At 42.6% G+C, this 21897-nt stretch overlaps 1 protein-coding gene across 3 annotated transcripts in view; it reads right to left on the bottom strand.

Moving 5' to 3' along the window:
* fbxw4 (F-box and WD repeat domain containing 4) overlaps positions 1–21897 on the bottom strand; it is a 102396-nt gene that overhangs the window by 21745 nt on the left and 58754 nt on the right. For all 3 annotated transcript variants that reach the window (XM_072391620.1, XM_072391621.1, XM_072391622.1), the window contains one exon: positions 12565–12705. In XM_072391620.1, the coding sequence (XP_072247721.1) occupies positions 12565–12705 (141 nt within the window). The remainder of the gene's footprint in view (positions 1–12564; positions 12706–21897) is intronic.

The following is a 21897-nucleotide window of genomic DNA, read 5'->3' as shown; positions in this document are numbered from 1 at the left end:
GTTCGTGTGTAAGGACCAGAGATCCTCGGATTTACAACAACCTTTTCCCATGAAATGCTTTCATGGGAAATGCTCGGAAACCTCGGAAACCGCGAGGAAAAGTCAGAAGAGAGAAGATGGTAGAGAATTGAACAGATTGAATCATGGAGAACAGAGAGTTCTAAAATTATGGAATGAGAGTCTTGTAGAGAGTCTTTGAAAATGGCAGGAGAGGAAGATGAGATGGAAGAAAAAGGTCCGAACAAAGACAGAAAGAAAATAATGTAGTAGAAAGATACGTTTTGCGTTTTTGTTTGTCCGTCATCCTGTCTCCTTTCTATAGCACGTTTTAAACTCTGCTGCTGCACGCATCCTCACCTAGTTTTGCTCACCAAGAGAGTCAGCATTAAGCTTGAACCTTTTTGTCAATCTTTTGTGAATTTATGTTCACCTTATCAGAGTTGGTCAGCAACCAAATCAACTCGACCCGTGGACAATTTTGGCATTATTTACAGTGAAATCCTACACAGCACCCCGTTTGTCTTCTGAGCCAACAGAAACCACCAGAAGCCTCTCCGTCGCAGGAGAGCGACCGGTCCAGGCCACTTTAATTAAAGTTCCCGAAAGTCAACAAAGGCCACGAGACGCGTAACGGGAGAGACGTAGTTGGATCCGCTGGCTTTACCTGTGGTTCGGAGCTGACTTAACAGTAAGATCCGCCCTGTTCTTACATTTCAGACGGTATGCGGTGGGTGTTGAGAGAATTCACTGTTAAAATGATAAATTAACCCAAGCTGTTAGCCTTTAAATTCAAATAGTAACAAACCTAGACTATTTGAATTATTCCGGTATCCATCCATCCCCTCACCTTAGTTCTTTTCAATTCACTAAGTGTTTCTTATATAATCATCCATATTCAAAGCATTTCTAGTGTTGTCTTAAGGTTCATGTGGTCTCTCAACGCAATTGACAGAATTTTCTCGACGAGAAGCTCGGGTTCGGGGGAACCTGTCTGCTCTGACGGAACCTTCGCCGCTGTTTACATGAGGGACTCCTGGGAGGAGTGGAGGGTCATGTGCCTGGCGATCCTTTCCGTTGAGGACATCGAGGACCTTTACAGCCCTGGACTTCCCCCCCCAAATAGGCCCACTATTTGGAAGGGTTAGGGTGCTATAGTGCTATATTGTCTGTCATAAGAAAACTCACACAGATTAACTATTTATGATTGTTTATTCAAGAACTCAAGAACACTATCGACCAATTTCCAAGTTGTGAATTTTGTCAAAGGTTGTTGAATTTTGTCCTTTAAAGGTTGATAAATGATCAGTTGAAGGACTTTCTCCAAACAAACAATATTCTCTCCTCATATCAATCTGGTTTCAGGAAACATCGCAGCCTTCCTAAAAGTCACAAAAGATCTAATTGTCACGGTTTATTTTCCGTTCCATGTCTTGTCATTTCCTGTTTTATTTTGAAAGATCACTAACCTTGTCCTCTTGTTTCAGGTAACTTGCCCTTCCTCCCGTGTGAAGCGTCTGATTGTCTTCCCTGATTCCCAAGTGTTTCCACCTGTTCCCCTTGGTCCCTCATGCGTTTAAATAGTCTGCGTTTCCCTTGTCTCGTCGCCAGTATGTTGTCTCATTGTGAGCTTCACTACCAGCCACTTACCTTGTCTCGTCTTGTCCCGTTCCATGACTCCTCGAGCCTGCAGTGAGCGACTCTCCTGTAGTGTATCTTGCTTTGTAATTTATTGATCCATAGCCTTAGTTATTTATTGAACGGTAAGTTTCATAGCTTTGTTTTTCCTCGATTTTTAGGAGTGATTTTTCGTTGTTACCTGTCATAGTCGCCTCCGTTAAAGGAGAGCCTTTAAGTTAAAGTAAAATTTTCATAGAGCCTCTGTTTTGTAAAGAGTGTGCCTTTGTTTTATTCCGCCTCATTTTGAGGGCGTGACTTAGTTTTGTTAAAGTCTTGATAGCATTTCTGTTTACCTCCCAGTTTGGAGAGAGTTTATGTTTGTTAATTTTCATAGCCGCGCTCCTCCTCCACCATAGATACGGAGGAGAGCGCTTAGGCGTTTATAGCCAGTTTCTTTTGCGCTGCCGGGAGAGCGCCCTGCAGTGCCGTGATCGATCTTGTGTTTGTTTATTATAATAAAACCATCTTGAACTATAAGACCCTGCATCTGCGTCCTGAATCCCTCTCTGGTAACTTGACACTAATAGAGTCACTGGACAACAAAAAATTCTGCACAGCCCTCTTTGTTGACCACTCCAAGGCCTCTGACACTGTGGATCATTCTGTGTTAAAACAATTGTCAAATATTGATCCGCCAAATCAAGCAGTTGGCTGTTTTGCAAATTATCTGACAGACAGAATGCAATGTTTACATTTTGATGGTAGTTCTTCTACAATGTTAAATATGTCTGAAATATCTGCCCTAGGGCTCTGTGTTGGGCCCAATCTTGTTGGACATACTTGGTAGAAACGTCCCTGATGCTAAATTCCCTAAAGGGCTCAATCCTTGCCGAGGCCCTTGGCCACTTACAAGTGTAGACTGCTTTTATTCTTGTGGAACATCAGCTTTTAGATTTGAAACTTGTCTTAAATGTTTCTAAAACCAAATTAATGATCTTTTCAAATGGCAGAAATATACCTGAGCCCCCTCCATGTGTGCTCTCCTTACAAGGGAAGGCAATTGATGTAGTACTTTGTTATAAGTACCTTGGAGTTTTGATTGATGATTGGCTTTCTTTTAGATCTCATGTAGAAAACCTGATCGATAGGATAGGATACTTTTGACCATAGGATAGAAAAAGTTGGTTGCTGCTACCTTTCTTCCTGTATTGGATTATGGTGAACTTCTTTATATGAATGCCCCTGCAAAATGTCTGCAATCTCTGGACTCTGTGTACCATGGTGCCATGGGATTTGTTACAAGTTGCAAAGTGCTCACTGACACTGCACCTTATTTGACAGAGTTGAGTGGACTTCATTGGCTGCACGTCATTTCTCACATTGGCACACTTTTATGTATAAAGCCATTTTAAGCCTACTCTCCTGATATTTATGTGGCTATATTACAAGAACCCAGAGTACTTACTCTGTATGCTCCAATGACCACTGTCTTTTAAATGTCTCCAAAGTTCGTACTGAATTTGGCAAGCACTCCTTTATGCATTTTGGATCTGCTGCTTCGAATTCACTACAAAACACTGAACCTGAAGTAACTACTTTCTCTTGGAACATTTAAAAACTTTGTGAATAACTTGGAATCAGCCTCATACCGTTCTTGCTCCTGCTTTACATGAAAGCCCCATTATTTAACTATTGCTCTGATCTGACTGTATTTGTATATTTGTTTTTTTTTTTATTGTTTGGCTTGTATTTTATGTGGCCTCTTGCCTTGTTTGTTTTAACCCTTGAAACTTGAAAATGTTTTAAGCTGCTGTCTTGGCCAGGCTTCTGTTGGGGAAGAGATCATTGTGTCTCAATGGAACTGATCTGGTTAAATAATGGTTAAATAAAATAAAAATAAAATAAAAAAAATAGATATGAGTGAAATTTGCTCAACCACCATGGACATGCCCTCCAGCAAAAACTCTTTATAAAGTCTTTTATATGAAGCATCATCAATGTGTAATGTGTAGTCTGACCACTTTTGAAGTTGAAGTGGCTAAAAATGAATAGGTCAAAGATCTAATTTGTCATGGATACATGTCAGTTTTAATATGGTTACATCATGAAAGACTTAACCCTTGTCTCACATACTTTTCAGAGTGAGAGATAAATGATTCAGAAGTTGGAGGTGTAAAGGACCCAGAAAAGGGGGAATATTTTAAAACTAAGTGGGCTCATTAAAAAATATATTTGTAATGGTTATTTGGAAGGTTTATTGATTTACATTTTCCTCCAGTGAAGTCATTTACTTTTATTTTGAAGGCTAACTCCTTAGTTATACCGGTTGGTAGAAGCAACACACTTGTCATTGATTTCCAAAACTTTTCACTCTGGGTTTCTTTGAGATCGGCTTCCTTTGTGTCAAATAACATCTTAAGCGTTTCGCTGAAAGTGGAAAAAAGGTATGTGAAATCCGATTTGTAAGTTTGTTTTATGATGAAAGCACACCATATTGCAACTTGCATTGGATGTTTGACTGACTGGGTTTTTTGCTTATATTATAACTTGCCATAAAAGTTATGAACAGAATCGGTGAAAAAGAGCAGCCCTGACGGAGTCCAACCCTCACCGGAAACGTATCCGACTTACTGCCGGCAATGCGGACCAAACTCTGACACCGGTCATACAGAGACCGAACGGCCCCTATCAAGGGGTCCGGCACTCCATATTCCCGGAGCACCCCCCACAGGACTCCCCAAGGGACACGGTCGAACGCTTTCTCCAAGTCCAAAAAACAAATGTAGACCGGTTGGGCGAACACCCATGCACCCTCCAGGATCCTGCCGAGGGTATAGAGCTGGTCCACTGTTCCACGGCCAGGACAAAAACCACACTGCACCTCCTGAATCCGAGATTCAACTATCCGACGGATCCTCCTCTCCAGTAACCCTGAATAGACCTTACCAGGGAGGCTAAGGAGTGTAATATACCTGTAGTTGGAACACACCTTCCAGTCCCCCTTTTTATAGAGGGGACCACCACCCTGATCTGCCAGTCCAGAGGCACTGTCCCCGATGTCCACGCAATGCTGCAGAGGCGTGTCAGCCAAGACAGCCCTACCACATCCAGAGCCTTGAGAAACTCAGGACGGACCTCATCCACCCCGGGGCCGCAGAGGAGCTTTTTGACCACCTCTGCAACCTCAGCCCCAGAAATGGGAGGCCCCGTCTCCGAGCTCTCTGACTCTGCCTCCTCCGAGCGTGTGTCGGTAGGATTGAGGAGGTCCTCAAAGTATTTCCCCCACCGACTCACAACGTCCCTAGCAAAGCTCCGTCCTCACCATACACACTGTTGACTGTGAGCCACTTCCCCCCTCTGAGACGCCAGATGGTGGACCAGAGTCTCTTCGAGCCCGTCCGGAAGTCGTTCTCCATGGTCTCCCCGAACTCCTCCCAGGCCCAAGTTTTCGCCTCAGCAACCGCTGAGGCCACGACCCGCTTTGCTTGTCGGTACCCATCAACTGCTTCCAGTGTCTCACTGGCCAAGAAGGCCTGATAGGACTCCTTCTTCAGCTTGACGGCTTCCCTCACCACTGGTGTCCACCAGTGGGTTCAGGGGTTGCCGCCATGACAGGCACTGACCACCTTAAGGTCACAGCTCCGGTCAGCCACCTCGACAATGGAGTCATGGAACATGACCCATTCGGACTCAATGTCCCCCACCTCCCCCGGAATATGGTTGACGCTCTGCCGGAGGTGAGAGTTAAAGCTACTCCTAACGGGGGATTCTGACAAACGTTCCCAGCAGTTCCTCACAATACGTTTGGGCCTGCCAGGGCTAATCGGCATCCTCCCTCACCAGCAGAGCCAGCTCACCCCTCTCTCCGCCGCTCTCTTCACCCGAGTGTCCAGGACATACGGCCACAAGTCGATCATCGAACTGCGGCGAAGGGTGTCCTGGTGCCAAGTGCACATATGGACACCCTCATGCCTGACCATGGTGTTCGTTATGGAAAGTCCATGACTGGCACAGAAGTCCAACAACATAACACCACTCTGATTCAGATTGGGGGGCCGTTCCTCCCAATCACACCATTCCAGGTCTCACTATCATTGCCCACGTGAGCATTGAAGTCCCCCAGCAGAACGAGGGAGTCTCCGGTAGGAGCATTCTCCAGTGCCTCCCCCAGGTACTCCAAAAGGGGTGGGTACTCTGAACTGCTGTTTGGCACATAAGCACAAATAACAGTCATGACCTGTCCCCCCACCCGCAGACAGAGGGAGGCTACCCTCTCGTCCACTGGGGTAAACCCCAATGTACAGGCACACAGCCAGGGGGCAATAAGTATGCCCACACCTGCTCTGCCCCTCTCACCACGGGCAACTCCAGAGTGAAAGAGAGTCCAACCCCTCTCAAGAGGACTGGTTCCAGAGCCCAAGCCGTAAGTCGAGGTGAGGTACTATATCTAGCCGGAACCGCTCAGCCTCGCGCACCAGCTCTGGCTTCTTCCCCAACAGAGAAGTGACATTCCACATTCCGAGAGCTAGCTTCAGTAGCCGAGGATCAGACCGCCAAGGCCTCCGCCTTCGGCTGCCACCCAGCTCACATTGCACCCAACCCCCTTGGCCCCTCCCACGGGTGGTGAGCCCATTGGAAGGGGGACCCACGTTATATGTTTGGGCTATGCCCCACCGAGCCCCATGGGCACAGGCCCGGCCACCAGGCGCTCACTGCCGGGCTCCACCTTGGGCCTGGCTCCAGGGGGAGGCCCTGGTGACCCACATCCGGGCAAGGGATGACGCCGTCCAAATTTTGTTTTCATCATAAGGGGTCTTTTGAGTTTTTCTTTGTCTGGTCCCTCATCTAGGATCTGTTTGCCTTGGGTGACCCTACCAGGGGCTTGAAGCCCCGGGCAACATAGCTCCCAGACTCCTTGGGGCACGAAAACTCCCCCACCACGATAAGGTGGCCGCTCATGGGAGAGAGATATCCTAAGAGAGATAAGATTTAAGCAAATTATAATTACATTTGTTGTCATGATGTGATATCGAAATTCGCCCCCCGCCATGGATACACTCTCTTGCGAAAACTCACATTTTTTCTAAGGGAAGTGTTATCCACTTATCTTTCTTCTGCACACATTTGAAGTAGATCTAGTGAATAATGAGTAATAAGTCCAAGAGCAAAACATGCAACCTTTGCCAGTGGGTTGGCCCTGAGTACTGACAAAATACTATCATGTCAATCTGTAAAGTAGCTGAGTGTGATGATATGTTTGATGTTTAGTGCACTTTGGATGTAAAATGTAGCAACTGTCAAATTTGTGTTTCATGGAGAAACATCAACGTTTGGGGTACTGCCACGCTCAGACCCAGTGGTTTATAACAAAGCTTTTAATACCTTTTATTCACACGCCTTTTGACGATATAGACCAATTTTCAGGCCACTGTCTGTGTATGAGATTTAATTATTTGTTGCAGAAAAAAATGGAAAGATTAGTTAGCTTTTACATTAGGAAGTGGCTAGGTGTTCCTAGATGCTTAAATAGTGTGGCACTGTATGGGAAAGGCATACTCCAGCTCCTAGTATCTGGTCTAGTAGAGGAGTTTAAATGTACTAAAGTTAGGACAGAGCTCCTTTTAGCTGGGAGTAATGATGTGGTAAGGTGGTTCCAAACCCAACCAAGGGGAGGAAATGGAAATCCAAGAATGGCAGCTCAGGAGGCAGAAACAACTCTTAGACATACAGAGATTGTGGATAATGTTCAAATAGGCCAGGGTTGCTTGGGACTTGGCCCAGGCAAACCAGTTTGGAGTAGAGCAGGTCCCAAGGAGAAGATAAAGCTAGTTGTTGAGCAGGATTCTTAGACAGGAGGAAATATTAAAGGATATAAAGGCAGTGGCTCAGGCTAAGCAGGGACAGTGGTTGAATTGGAAAGGTGTAGAGAAGAAAAAGCTTAGTTGGAAAGAAATGTGGAGTATGGAGGAAAGGAGTATTAGATTTTTGATAGCCCCATTTGATATGATGTATTGCCAACTCCCCAGAACCTAAAGCACTGGGTGAATGGAGACCCGCTATGTCCATTATGTTCAGGTACTGCAACTCTAAGGCATATTTTGTCAGGTTGTAAGGTTAGTCTGTCAAATGGCTACCTGGCGACATAACTAAGTATTAAGAAGCTTAGCTGCGGGTATTGAAGATAAACAAAGGCAGATGAATTTAGGAGGGTCTAAGGTGAAGAAAGTGGCAATTCAGTTTATTCAAAAGGGGGAGAAAGTTAATAAGACAAAAAGGAGGCAAGGCAGCTTAGAGGATGTTTGTGATTGGGAGATGCAAGTATATTTAGGAGGAAAGCTTGTTGTTCCCCAGGAAATAGCCTCTACAAATCTAAGGCCTGATATAGTCTTGTGGTCACGGAGTAGAATGAGAGTCTATGATAGCATATGAAAGGAAAAAGCTGAGGTATGTGGAGTTGGAGGCAGAAGCAGAGCAGCGAGGATGGAAAGTTAGGATATTTCCAGTGGAAGTAGGATGTAGAGTATTTGTTGCAATGTCTGTTGTTTCATTGTTGAGGGAGTTGGGTATAAGTGGACAGAGTGTGAGGAAAATAGTGAAAGAAATGTCTGAAGAGGCAATAAGGTCCAGTCAGTGGATTTGGATTAGAAGAAGCAATAGTAGCTGGGGGCCCAGCAGGGGGAGCACTTAGGCTAAACAGACTTTTGGAAGACGCAAAAAAGAATCCAGGATATAACGAAATAAGTAAAAGAAGAAGAAACTATGTAGTAAAATAGTAAATTTGAAGTGACATATATACTTTGCACATGTCTGTGGGTACTTAATAACTTATTAATTATTAATTACTGCACAGTCAGTTGAAAGTAAGTCTGTCAGAGGCTTGAGTTTTATAGCTTGATAGCCACAGGCAAAAATTATCTCCTGTTGGGGAATGAGTCACTTGCTGGACAAGTTCCTTGAGCACATGATGGAGCAAGTGTGACATGTTGTCTAGTATCTTACTTAAGTTGGACATTATCCACCTCTCTGACATCACCAGAGAGAGTCCCTTCCCACCCCTACAATGTTGCTAGGCTTGCGGTTTGGTGAGCCTGCTGCTGCCTGCTACCCTTAGTCTGCTGCCCCAGCATACAACAGCATAACAAATAGCAATGGCCACCACAGCCCCATAAAACATCCTGAGCATCATTCTGCAGATATTGAAAGATCTCAGCCGTCTTAGAAAATAGAAGCAGCTCTGACCTTTCCTGTAGATGGTGGCAATCTTGGTCCAGTCCAGTTTATTGTCAGTGTGAACAACATTTCCCTGTTCCAGAGTGGAACCACTCAAGATGGCTGATGCTGGCACACACTTGCCGCCGCTCCATCCCAGAAACTTAACCATCCTCATTATATCAGTCTTCTATGCCATATAAATCTCTATCTGGTCGGTTAAATACGGGGACCGTCATTACCTCCAACTGATTAAAAGTTATACTCAATGGTAATACACCCTGTGAACTAACATTCTCCAAACTTTTCCCTGGTCTTAAGTCTGGCAGCTATTACACACCTGGAGTGACAACAGATCTTCACAGCAGCCTCATCTCTGTTCTGCAAAAGGTACTTATCGATCTCCACCAGCCAACAGCCCACTAGATTGTTCCATCAGGATTAATCTCTCTCGGACTGGTCAGGCCTGCCAGGCTCAAGTTGACATTCATGGTTTGCCACCAATCCACCTTACAGAGCTCCCTTCCAGCATTGGCGATCAGACCAGTGGCCCATCCAGCCTTCTACTCACCATACTCTCCAGTCAGCTGCAGTAATGATGTGGATTAATCCCTGGATACTCCTCATATGTTTGTCCCTTCCTCACTCCAGGTCACGAATAAATACTCCTCAACTGCAAACAAGCTAATGTTAGCTCCAAGCTAGTACTGTCTCATCCGAGTATGCCGCTGCTGTACTCCACCATCGAACTCCTCAGACTAAACAACAACCACAATCCAGATAACATGAACATTCTCCACGTAAATGGAATACTGTGCACCTCCCATTCCCAACAAAGAGACTCTGGACATTTACAATGAAACTTTTTTTTTCATTTTCACAAACATTTCCTTTGTCCCCACAGCCATAAGGCTTTTTAACATCCATCCATTAATTTTCTATACCCACTTAATCCGTCAGTTGGGTCACGGGGGGGCTGGAGCCTATCCCGGCAGTAATCGGGCGAGAGGCGGGGGTACACCCTGGACAGGTCGCCAGTCCATCACAGGGCCAAGAGACAAACGAGACAAACGAGACAAACAACCACACACATGCTCACACTCACTCCTAAGGACAATTTTAGAGACACCAATTAACCTAACATGCATGTTTTTGGACAGTGGGAGGGGCCGGAGTACCCGGAGAGAACCCACGCCTACACAGGGAGAACATGCAACCTCCACGCTGAAAGGGCCCAGCCGAGAGTTGAACCTAGAATCCTCTCGTTGTGAAGTGACGGTGCTAACCACCACACCATCGTGCATAATTGAGCTACATGACTATTTTAATTTCCCCCAACAGGGATGAATAAAGTTTTTTTTCTATTCTATTTCTATATTATTCTAAACAGTCATCACCAGACTCCATCCCATTAATTTAGTACTGCTGTTCTCCGACTTCTGCATTACATCCTCACAGCAAACCACACAGCCCGCTTCCTCAGCCCTCTCAACCAAACACAAAGCCTCATTTGACTCTGGCCCTACTCAACACTCGGTTACTAAACAACAAAAGTCGTATCCTAAACTAATTCATTTCAGATTACAGCCTTGCCTCACTGAAACCCAGCACAAACTTATGGACTATATCACTCTTAACAAAGCCACACCTTCTGGCTTCACCAAGCCTGCACAGAGAAGCGAGAAGCAGAGAGGTGGTATAGCTACTATTTACAGACATTTAAACTACAACCATCTCCATCCCTGATACCCCTTCCTTTGAACGTCTCACCTTTAAACTGTCTGAAGTTTACTTCAAAAGATAGATGCTAAGGATTTATTCAAATTACCTGTCAGTTTCCAAATTGTTCACAAACTTCAGAGGACTTCCAAGATGGTTATTTGAAACAGAACATCTGATGTTTCAGGAGAGAAAAAAATTGGCAGATGACCTAACTAAAATATGTATAGAGTCTGTGGCACCTGTACTTGGTGATATACAGTGGCTTGCAAAACTATATAACTTGGTGGTTTTCTTATGTTTGATGTGTTACAACCTTTAAAGTAAATCTATTTTGGGTCGGGATTTTATTTAGAAAGAAAAGGTCCAAATTTTCAAAAATAAATTTGAAAAAAAATGTGTGTATTCACACCCACAAAGTAAATATTTTAAAGACATCATTTGCAGCAATTGCCACTGCAAGTCTCTTTGGATGTGTTTCTATGAGCTTCCCACATCCAGCCACTGGGCTTTTTGCCCATTCTTCAAAGCAAAACTACACCAGCTCCCTCAAGTTTGATGAGTTCCGCTGGTAAACAGCAATTTTTAAGTTATACCACAGATTTTCAGTTCAGTCAAGGTCTGGTCTTTGACTAGGCCATTTCAATACATTTAAACCACTCAACTGTTGTTTTAGCAGTATACTAAAGGTTACTGTTCTCCTGGAATGTGAAACTCTGTCCCTGTCTCCCAGTCCCAATTTAGATAATAATATTAGACAGTATGGCATACATTGCCATTGCTATGCTGATGATACTCAGCTACACTTATTGATAAAGCTTACGGATGGCTCAGGGGACTGTGAAACATCCCTTAATTATGCTCCAATAGGCCTTGACTATTGAGGGACCTCTCATTCTGCTCTCTTCACTCTCCAAGATATTATTGGTGTCATTGTACTTGTTTTCCCTTCGTTCCTGTTGTCTCAACCTCCAGCAGCCAGCAGATGTTCATTCTTCCTGAGCCTGGTTTTGTTAGAGATTTCTTCCTTTTAAAAGGCAGTTTTTTTACTTTCCTTTCCATCTCAAGATGTGGGAATGGATCGAAGAGCGTTTTTGATGCAATCTGTTGGTATCCTGTGATAGGCAACGTCTTAGTTTAATTGGCTTTGTATGATTTGAACTTATTTGGAATTTAATTCATGGAATTTATTGGATTATGATTGTATTAGAATTAATTGGATTGTAACTGGTTTGAATTGGATTGTATCTTTTATGTGTCTCAAGATGACATTTGTTGTGATATGGCGCTATATAAATAAAATTAACTGAATTGAATGCCAGGCTCTTCTGCAGATCAATACATTAATTCCTGTTTTCCAAATGCTGCAGACAGATTAAAAAAATTATCTATTATGTTGTTGTACTTCAATCACACGTGTGTCATTTTTAAAGTTTGTGTCCCATGTTGTTATGAGGACTTTATGAAAAAGTATCATATGACTCTTTGGTCTTTCATTCACACAAGACACATAAACACCATGTTAAACCTAGCTGCACATATTTTCACTGTTCTGGATGACAAGTAAATGAGGCGATTAAAAAAAGATAGAAGAAGAAATTGGTGCGACAATGTAAATTACTGCAAGCACTATTTGCAAGAATGGAGACTAGAATTGGTTTGAACAAAAAAAAACAATGCTCAGTTAGTGTTATACTGCCAATAGTGTAGAAGCAAAGTTGTGTCTTGCCAGCCAGGTCTCTTTTAACCATCAGCTAGCGGACAGGTTGTTTGTCTGTCTACAGTGATGGTGTGTTTAAGTTATCTGTGAATTGAATAAGTTGAAACGAGGCCATCGGTATCTATACTTTTGCAAATGAGGGTCTAATTAGATTAGATTACATTTTTAATATCGATTAGCATCTGAGTGTACACTATTTGACAACCCTAATACTCATAAAATGATAATGGTAATATGGTTTAAAAAAATTCCCAAGGACTACCAAAAGGTGCATTAAGGATTTATGAAAGATGACCTACTGTGGGCTGAGCCGAAGATCCCACAGTCGAATGAAGGTATCATAGCCGCAGGTGAAGAGCTGGAATGGAGACTCAAAAACTATATCCAACACACCAGCACCACGACGAAACTCAGAGCCCAGATTGCACACACATGCTGACCTGTGAAGGAGTAGGGGATGTAACGTTACATGTGGTTTGTAATACATGAAGCTTACATGTGGTTTGTAATACATGAATGGAATTTCATGAAATAAATGAAAAGTTATACTTTTTATGGAATATGATCAGCTGTGTGACATACCAAAAAGCCTGAGAAAATATGGATTTATCAACTATCAGATATGAGGAAAAAAACGTTTTTCTAAAACAATTATGTAAAATAATTTAAAAAAAGGATAGTAACATTAGTATTTATGTATTAGTACATCAGTAGTAATGATTGATACAGTGTACATACGTTAGTATTCAAAAGTATCAGCTTTTGTTTGATATATTAACATTAGTATAAATACAATAATACATAACATGTGTTTGTGTACATGTATTTGTGTATATCACATGTACATAACGATACCTTCCACACACTTTATCATTAATATTGTTTTTTTTCTGTTAGGATAGTATGAAACTTTTGCAATATATCTTCATTTTGACAGGTCACTGTTGATGGTGCTGCAACTGATTGTTGCAAGGAGATAGAAATCAAGTAAAATCTCAGTAAAAGATACAACTTTTTATTTACACAGGAAAAGTATTACATCTTAAGCAGAATAACTAAAAACAGGAAGTGGCTAACACAACTGTCACATGTATGTACACATACACACACACACACACACACATATATATAAAAAAATACATAAATAAATAAATTTGAGAAAAACAGCAAAATCACTGTTAAAAAGCCTTATGACTGTGGGGACAAAGGACCTCCTGAACCTCTCAGTCCTGCAGCGCAGAGAGATGAGCCTCTCACTGCAGCTGCTCCTCCGTCTTGCCATGATGCTGTGGATAGGATGTTTATTGTTCTCCAAAACAGAATATAATTCCCTCCTCATCTGTTGCTCCACCACTGATAGGGTAGCCTTCTGCTTACTACAGAGCCAGCCTTTTTCCAGTTGTCCAGCAGACAACAGCATAGAAAAGTGCACTCTCAATGACAGTGCGATAAAACATACTCATCATGTCACTGCTGACATTGAAGGACCTGAGCCATCTCAGGAAGAATAGATGACTCTGGCCTCTCCTGTACACTGCTTCTATGTTGGCAGACCACTGTAACTGCAGACTGTTCAGACCTGCACATACGGGTATTAATAGTCTCTAGCTCCCCTCTATCAATGCAGACTAACTGGCATGGAGTTGTAGATCTCCTGAAGTCCACCACCAGCTCTTTGGTCTTGGTAGTGTTCAGGAGCAAACAGTTCTTTTTGGTCCAGCCATTGAAGGACTTCACAAGGTCCTTGTACTGTACCTGTACCTGGTCTCCTGTTCTCCACTGTGCACACATGCCACAACAACCGTATCATCAGAATACTGCTGTATGTGGCAGAACTCCGAGTTGCATCTGAAGTCCGATGTGTACAGGATGAAAAGAAAAGGAGCCAAAACAGTACCCTGTGGAGCCCCAGTACTGCATTCTAGTGTTCCAGAAACACATCTCCCCATCCTGACATACTGTGGTCTGGCAGTCAGATAATCTATAATCCACGATGTCAAGTAGGGGGCCACACCCATACCTAGAAGATTGTCTTTCAGTATGGGAGGCTGGATTCTCACATATGAACCAGGCACATCCAGATAAGCATATGCCCAATGCAGCATGTACAGACCAACTGGAGGGGGACAAGATCCTCAGCAACCTGCAATCTCATGCGACAAACAAGGAGTTTCTCCAAGGTCTTCATGATATGATATATATATATATCGACCATAAGGCACACTTAAAATCCTTTAATTTTTGGATTGAGCATTACAGCCACCGAAGCGGATTTCAAACTTAACGCTATCAGTTGAGCAGTACAACATGGAAATAGAGGAGCTGCGAGAGAATTCAACATTAATGAATCAATGGTACCGAAGTGGAGTAAGCTAGAAGACACCCTGCGCCAGGTAAAGGAGACCAAACTGAGTTTCCGAGGGAACAAAGCGAGATGGCCACAGTTGGAGGACAAAATTGAACCACAGGTAGAAGTGTCTCTACTGTCTCTATTCGACTCAAAGCAACAGCGGTAGCAGCGACATGGAGATCAACGACTTTCGAGGAGGTCCTTCTTGGTGCTTCTGTTTTATGAAAAGGCGTAATCTCTCCATCCGCACAAGAACTACTATCTCGCAGAAACTGCTAAAGGATTACGAAGAAAAGCTAACCATTTTTCGCACCTACTGCACGAACAAAATCAATGAAAAGAAGATTTGACCAGAACACATCACCAACATGGACGAGGTCCCCCCTCACCTTTGATATCCCCGTAAACCGTACTGTCAAGAAAACAGGGACCAGTACGGTATCTCAACGCACCACAGGAAACGTGAAGTCATCCTTCACTGTAGTTCTCGGTTGCCAGGCTATTGGCCAGAAACTACCACCCATGGTCATTTTCAAGAGGAAGACTTTGCCAAAAGAAAAGTTTCCGGGTGGCGTCATCATCAAGGCTAACCCAAAGGGCTGGATGGACGAGGAGAAGATGAGTGAGTGGCTGAGAGAGGTTTACGTCAAGAGACCGGATGGCTTTTTCCACAAATCTCTGTCCCTATTGATCTGTGACTCCATGCGTGTCTGACCGACACTGTCAAAGCCCAAGTGAAGAAAAGTAATTCGGAGCTTGCCATCATTCCGGGTGGATTACCCAAAGAACTCCAGCCGCTAGATATTGGTGTCAACAGGTCGTTTGAAGTTAAATTACAAGCTACGTGGGAGCATTGGATGACAGAAGCGAACACACATTCACCAAGACAGGGAGGCAACGCCGGGTGAGTTACGCCACTATCTGCCAGTGGATCGTGGATGCCTGGGCGAAGGTATCAGTCTCCAGTGTCATCCGAACTTTCAGGAAGGCTGGAATCATCACTGAACAGCTAAGTAACAGCAACGAGACTGACTCGGACAATGATGAGAGGGATCCGGGCATGGTTGATGCCGAAATCGCCCAAATGTTAAACTCAGACACTGAAGATAAATAATTTGATGGATTTGTGGTAGAGCAATGAACTGAAAAAGTGAGTGTATTGTTTTGTATTTTATGTATTACAACTGAACAATGTTGGGAGTTATTGTGAAAGAGTTGAATAAAGTTTGACTTATCTGAGTTTTGTTTCATTTAATGCGCCTTATAACCCAGTGCGCTTTATGTATGAAAATGGACCTGTTAGCAGTCGATCATTGATTTTGCGCCTTATAACCCAGTGCGCTTTATAGCCCAAAAAATACGGTATATATCTGAAGGACCCCCTTGAAAATGAAGGGGCTATCCTTTAATACATTCAAATTCAAATATGTGCTTGCATATGTGTGTGTGTGAAAAATCAAAGTAAGGCAAATTTTGAAACCAGCATTTGTTCTCAAACTTGAATGCGCAGATGCATACGGATGGAGCCTTCTGTCCGTACTCTGCATTTCATAGTGCATATTTTGTTATATTTTCAGAGACCTTGTGAAGACCCCAAACATAGTAAGCGGAGCATTACCATCGGAAATCATGGGGGCAGTGCTGCGCCGGAACAAACAAGAAAAAGACAAAAACAGTAATGACAGACCTTTTTGAAGAGTCTGGGCAAATGTGTACGGAACTCCAAACACATCTATGATGTTACCTTGCCTGGGCATGGAGACAGAGAACTCCTAAACAGCTGGACAGAACTCGGTAGTAAACTCTGAACTTTACATTGCCAAGTGGTGGATGTGTTGCCGAACAACCATGCCAACGTAAAGCACACATGGGGGCTGTAACGCTTGACAATGTATGAAATAGACGTACCTATGTATGTATGTAAAGTGACCATAAATTAACCTTTAGAGTTAAGTGTTACATTCAGGTTATATGATGCAATGACATCTTTATGTTACAGTGGTTATTGTGAGAATACTGGAAAGAATTCTCACTATTGTTTTCCTGTTTCTCTTTATTTTTATTCCGCCGTTTTTTTCGGCGCATAACTACTCTGACTTTTGGTGTTGATATCTTTTACACTTTTTAAACTATTCAACTTCTATTCAACTGTTTTCCTCATTTAAAAGAATGGAAATTGCTTTCAACTCTTAAAAAACTTCCTCCTCCTTCCCACCTAACTAGTTCAGCAAACGTTCAGCGAGAAACACCATTTAAACTTTCAACGGGTCACAAGACATTCAGCTATTACCAAATGACTCAGCGTTTTCAAATATTAAGCCAATTTTGAAATATGACAGTTTCAAAAACATGAAAATTTTTGCTCCTTCTTGATTTTTATGCATGAAAATAGGGCAGTTTGGGGCTCAACGATTTTTACCCTCCTTTTAGAGGGCTCATAACTCAGCCATACAGTATCACAGAGACATCATTCAAAGTTTATGTGTGACAGGAAAGACCCAACTTTAACTGTGGTAAAGGGCTTGTTGATAGCTTATACAGCTTTGACACAACGGCAGTTTACATTTTATGTAGCCAGAGGACCTCATCTCAAGCCTCTCACACGCTAACTTCCACTGTAAAATGATTAAAAAAAACTTTCTCAAACAAATGCCTCTCACATCCAAAATGTCTGCCTGATCTAGACAAATTATACATCAAAACGTAGATATTTTAGTCCTCTTTCACCCAATGTCACTCTCATTGAGCTTGACCTCACAGATCTCTCACAAATCACCTCTTGAGCGCAGAGAGGGAACATTCCATCCCATTATAAACAGACCGACTCATGATAACAGTGTGAAAACTCATTTTAAAACTGCCATGAAAAACGAGCCACTCAGAATAAAAATTACACCGCTGGCTTCCCCCGTCCCTTCTGGCGCTCACGGTGCAAGAATTATTCGGACACGACTTCTACTTTTCGAACAGCGACCGTTTGTTCCAGGCTTGTGCTTCATAATTTCATAATTTTGTGCTTCAGATTTTAGGGGACAAAGTGAGGTGCAGATTTGTCAGTGGGCACGTGCAGCTGTTGCCCACAGCAACTAATGATGAGGCCAGACCCAAGATGGCTGCCCTGTTCTAATACAGCTGATGAGGGCAGAGCCAACATGACTGGCCTACTATAACAGCTTTATGCCAGCCTGTGTTATGTGTGCTCCTAATACAATATAACATGACAGCCTCTGTCTCTCAGTGGGCAGCAGCAGGGCAGCCAACATGGTTAAACTGTTATAACAGGTTCATGCCAGCTGCTCATGAGACAAATGTATGCCACCCTGTGTTATCTGTGCAAAAAATACAAAATAACATGACAGCCTCGGTCTCTTAGACATCACACATTTTTATTATAAACAGGCCCTCCTTTTCTCCTTTATACTGATCGTGAGGGCTGTGTTCAAACTGCAATAAAACCTGTATTTTACTCAGGACCTTGATATAAATGACATAACTGTATTCATCAGACCTTTCTGCTATTAAAAGGTTAATTAATTTTTAACACTAACTTAAAAATGTATTCAAACAGCTGTTTGTTCTAAGGAAACCACTCACACCTCCACACTAATAAGAGGCCCAAACCTCCCAAATAGCCACAATTTATCTTAAACCTGGATCTTCTTTCTCCAAATGAAGCTATCTATGTCTTGTTACCATGTTTGTGCTTATGCTTTTCTCTCAAATCACCTCAGATTCAGAGCAAAATCATACATTGCCATTAATAAAAAGCTGTCCTTCTCTCCTTTACACTGATAGTGAGGGCTGTGTTCAAACTGCCATGAAACCTGTATTCTACACAGGACCTTGATATAAATTACATAACTGTCTTCAGCAGACCTTTCTGCTATTAACAGGTTGAAAACAAATTTCAATGTGACTTATAAATCCATTGAAACAGCTGTTTGTTCTCAGGGTTCTCTGTGTCTCCCTGGTTTAGGCTGTCCTTCTGTGTGGTTAACCTCACTTATGCTGTCTAAAGCAGGCAGGTTTCACCATAACAAGCCAGTATTTCATATTTCAGACTGGATTTGAAATATCTAATGCTTGACTGGCAACAAGCAGTTCTCTCATCACAGCACAGTCTCTCTGTCTTGATGGGCAGCAGCTTGGCACCCATCAAAATGTCTTCGGAAATCTACTAGTATCATCTATATTATAGAATTGCTATGTATGTTTTAATTTAATTAATGTTTAATTGATAGATTATATTATTTAGTACTATTAGAATAATAAAAACAGCAGAGGTAATGAAGTGCTTGTTAAGAAAAGATACTGTAACCCTGGACATGTCACTGTGAAGGAGAACATCGGTACCCAATACATTAAATCGTGAGCTATGAGTTTACATCCATTTATCTGCGAAGATAGTTCACCTGTGTTATTCTAGCAGTATGTCTTAACTTGCACCACATCTGTCTGTGACATCATGAGCTCAGTTGTTTCCAGGTTACGAAAACAGCATTCCAACACATTCATGATGATCCCTGAAGATTTCCCCACCGTCTACCTCTCTGCTACATTTCCGGCATATGAAACTCCTCTGCCTGTCTTCCACCAGGAAAATCACATCATATTATAGTTCTCCTTAACTCCAACTTTACACCAATTGTTCATCCTGTGACCAAACACACTTTGAAGGTCTCTGAGAGCTGAAAATAATCTGAGAGGATTCTTTGAGACCACAGACTGAAATGCACTCTCTGAGACACATGGGGGTGATATCAACATCATGTCTGAATATATTAACTTCTGTGTGGAGTGTACCGAATTATCTGCACAAGGACAGTGATGCGCACCCTCAGTAAAAAGCCCTGGATCAAAAGTGATCTGAGAAAGCTACTGATAATGAAGAAGAACGGCTTCAGGAATAGAGACAGGGAGTTAGTGATAAAACAGTTGAAAAATAAAAGAGAGCGAGAAGATGTACAGAAAAAAAGTTAAGAATCAAGCTTCAGCAGAACAATGTGAATACATTTTTATTTATATAGCGCCAAATTACAACAAATGTCTTCTCAAGGCACTTAAATAATATGGTTCAATTCAAGCCAATTGGAATTCAATTCATTGTAATCATAATCCAATTAATTAATTTAAAAATAATCCATTTCATTCATATAGAGCCAATTCAAAAACAATGGCTAAGGAAACCAACAGATTGCACCGAAACTTCTCTTCAGTCCAATCTCCCGTCCTGAGCCTGAGGGACTGTGGAAAGGAACGACTCCCTTTAACAGGAAGAAACCTCTGGCAGAACCAGACTCAGGAAGGGTGGCCATCTGCCTCGACCAGCTGGGGTTTGAGAAGACAGAAAAGAGGGAAAAGAGGGGGGAAAAAACACCATAACACCATTCAAAGGATACCCGTTGGAACAGGGAAACACAAGTTAATAACCACAATAATGTCACATGGACATAAAATCATCTGAGAAATTAAACAGGGGGAAAAAGAGAGCAAAGTGAGGAAAGGAGTGACAAGGAGTTAAGCCTATAGCAGCTTAACTATGGGATGTTTCAGGATCACCTGAGCCATCATGTGAAGGATCTGTTATCAGGAAAGAGGGGCATCAGACTGTTAGAAGTCAGAAAAGAGCTAATTCGCTGAATATTGTTTTTCACTGGATTCAGTCCAGAACTTACTTACACCTAAGTAAGTAAGTGAACACCTCTCAAGATAAAGTGTGCCGAAAATATACTTCATCCACACATCTGCAGGTTGTCCAAATTACAAAATGTAACTGTTCACCTAAAAAGCATTCAATTAACAAAATAATAGTGTATCGACAATGTTAATCTTTCAAAAAGTAACAGCAATAACTCCTTAGAAGTTGGTGTATGTCATCGTCATTTTCTAAGCCGTTAGCTTTAGGTAGTGCTAAATTAATAGATATACCCTGACTAATCATTTAAAAAATTCTTACATTTCCCTTGCTAGTTCAGGGACTGAGAATTGGTACTGATCTCCTTTTGTAGCACAGTGTCATTGCAAGTTCAGGCAAAGCAGTGAAGGGGTTGCATTTTGTCTGTGTTTTTGAGCTAGTCATGACTTCAGACACACAAATATATGCTCACAATCCCCCCAAATAGATATTTTTTCTAAAATATGTCAAGTAAACACTATATAGAATTATATTTATGTAATAATAATAATAATACATTTTATTTGTAGTGCCCTTTACATCGCAAGATCTCAAAGGGCTACAGTTTAAAAAAGAAATAAAAACAAGTAAGTATAAAAGTAAAAAGAATTTGGCAGACACCTAAGAGGGGGGACCATATGTTTTGCTAATATGAAATGTCTTTAGGCCCCTTTTAAAAGAGTCAGTGGGTTGTGATGCCCTCAGGGTGTCAGGGAGGACATTCTACAGGAGTGGGGCAGCAGCACATGTTGGAGCATCTGCAGGCTCTTACTAGGGATCCCGATGAAAAGTGCATTACAATAGTCCAGTCTGGAGGAGATAAAGGCATGGACGAGCTTTTCAGCATCTGAGAGGGAGAGAATGGTACGGAGTTTGAAGATGTTTTGGAGGTGATAAAAGGAGGTCTTGCAGAGATGGTTGTTATGGGATTTAAAGGTGAGTTGGGGGTCCATTTTTACGCCAAGATTTGTGACTGATGATGAGAGAGGGATATTGGAGCCAGAAAAAGTGATGCTGGTTATTGGTGATGATTTGGTTTGGTGAGGAGTGCCAACCAGGATGGCTTCGGTTTTAGAGATATTGAGATGGAGGAAGTTGTATCCCATCCATGCCTTTTTCTCCTCCAGACAGGTGGTGAGTTGAGACAGGGAGGATGGCGATGCTGAGGGTGGGGCTGTAGCAGTGGCATTGACATAGAGCTGTGTGTCGTCGGTGTTGCAGTGAAATGAAAGATTGATGACCTGACCAAGGGGAGTGAGGTAGAGGATGAAGAGGATGGGACCAAGAACTGATCCCTGGGGAACACCGCAGGGTTTGAAGTGGAGTGGCCCATGGAAATGTATTCTGTCCGGTTTGTGGGATATGAGTGGAACCAGCTGAGGGCAGTGTCAGTGAGTCCAGTGGTGGAATGGAGCTGGTTTAATAAGATGGCATGGTCGACAGTGTCAAATGCAGCAGATAGGTCCAGGAGAATGAGGAGGGAGGGGAAGCCGGAGTCTGATGACATGAGGAGGTCATTTGTGACTCTTACAAGAGCAGTCTCTGTGCTGTGGGCGGGGCGGAAACCAGACTGGAATTTTTCATAGGTGTTATTGAGTTTTAGATGGT

Source organism: Leuresthes tenuis, unplaced genomic scaffold (assembly GCF_036924035.1).
Source record: "Leuresthes tenuis unplaced genomic scaffold, fLeuTen1.0.hap1 SCAF_8, whole genome shotgun sequence".
Lineage (NCBI taxonomy): Eukaryota > Metazoa > Chordata > Actinopteri > Atheriniformes > Atherinopsidae > Leuresthes > Leuresthes tenuis.
This window is presented reverse-complemented; position numbering and strand designations above follow the sequence as displayed.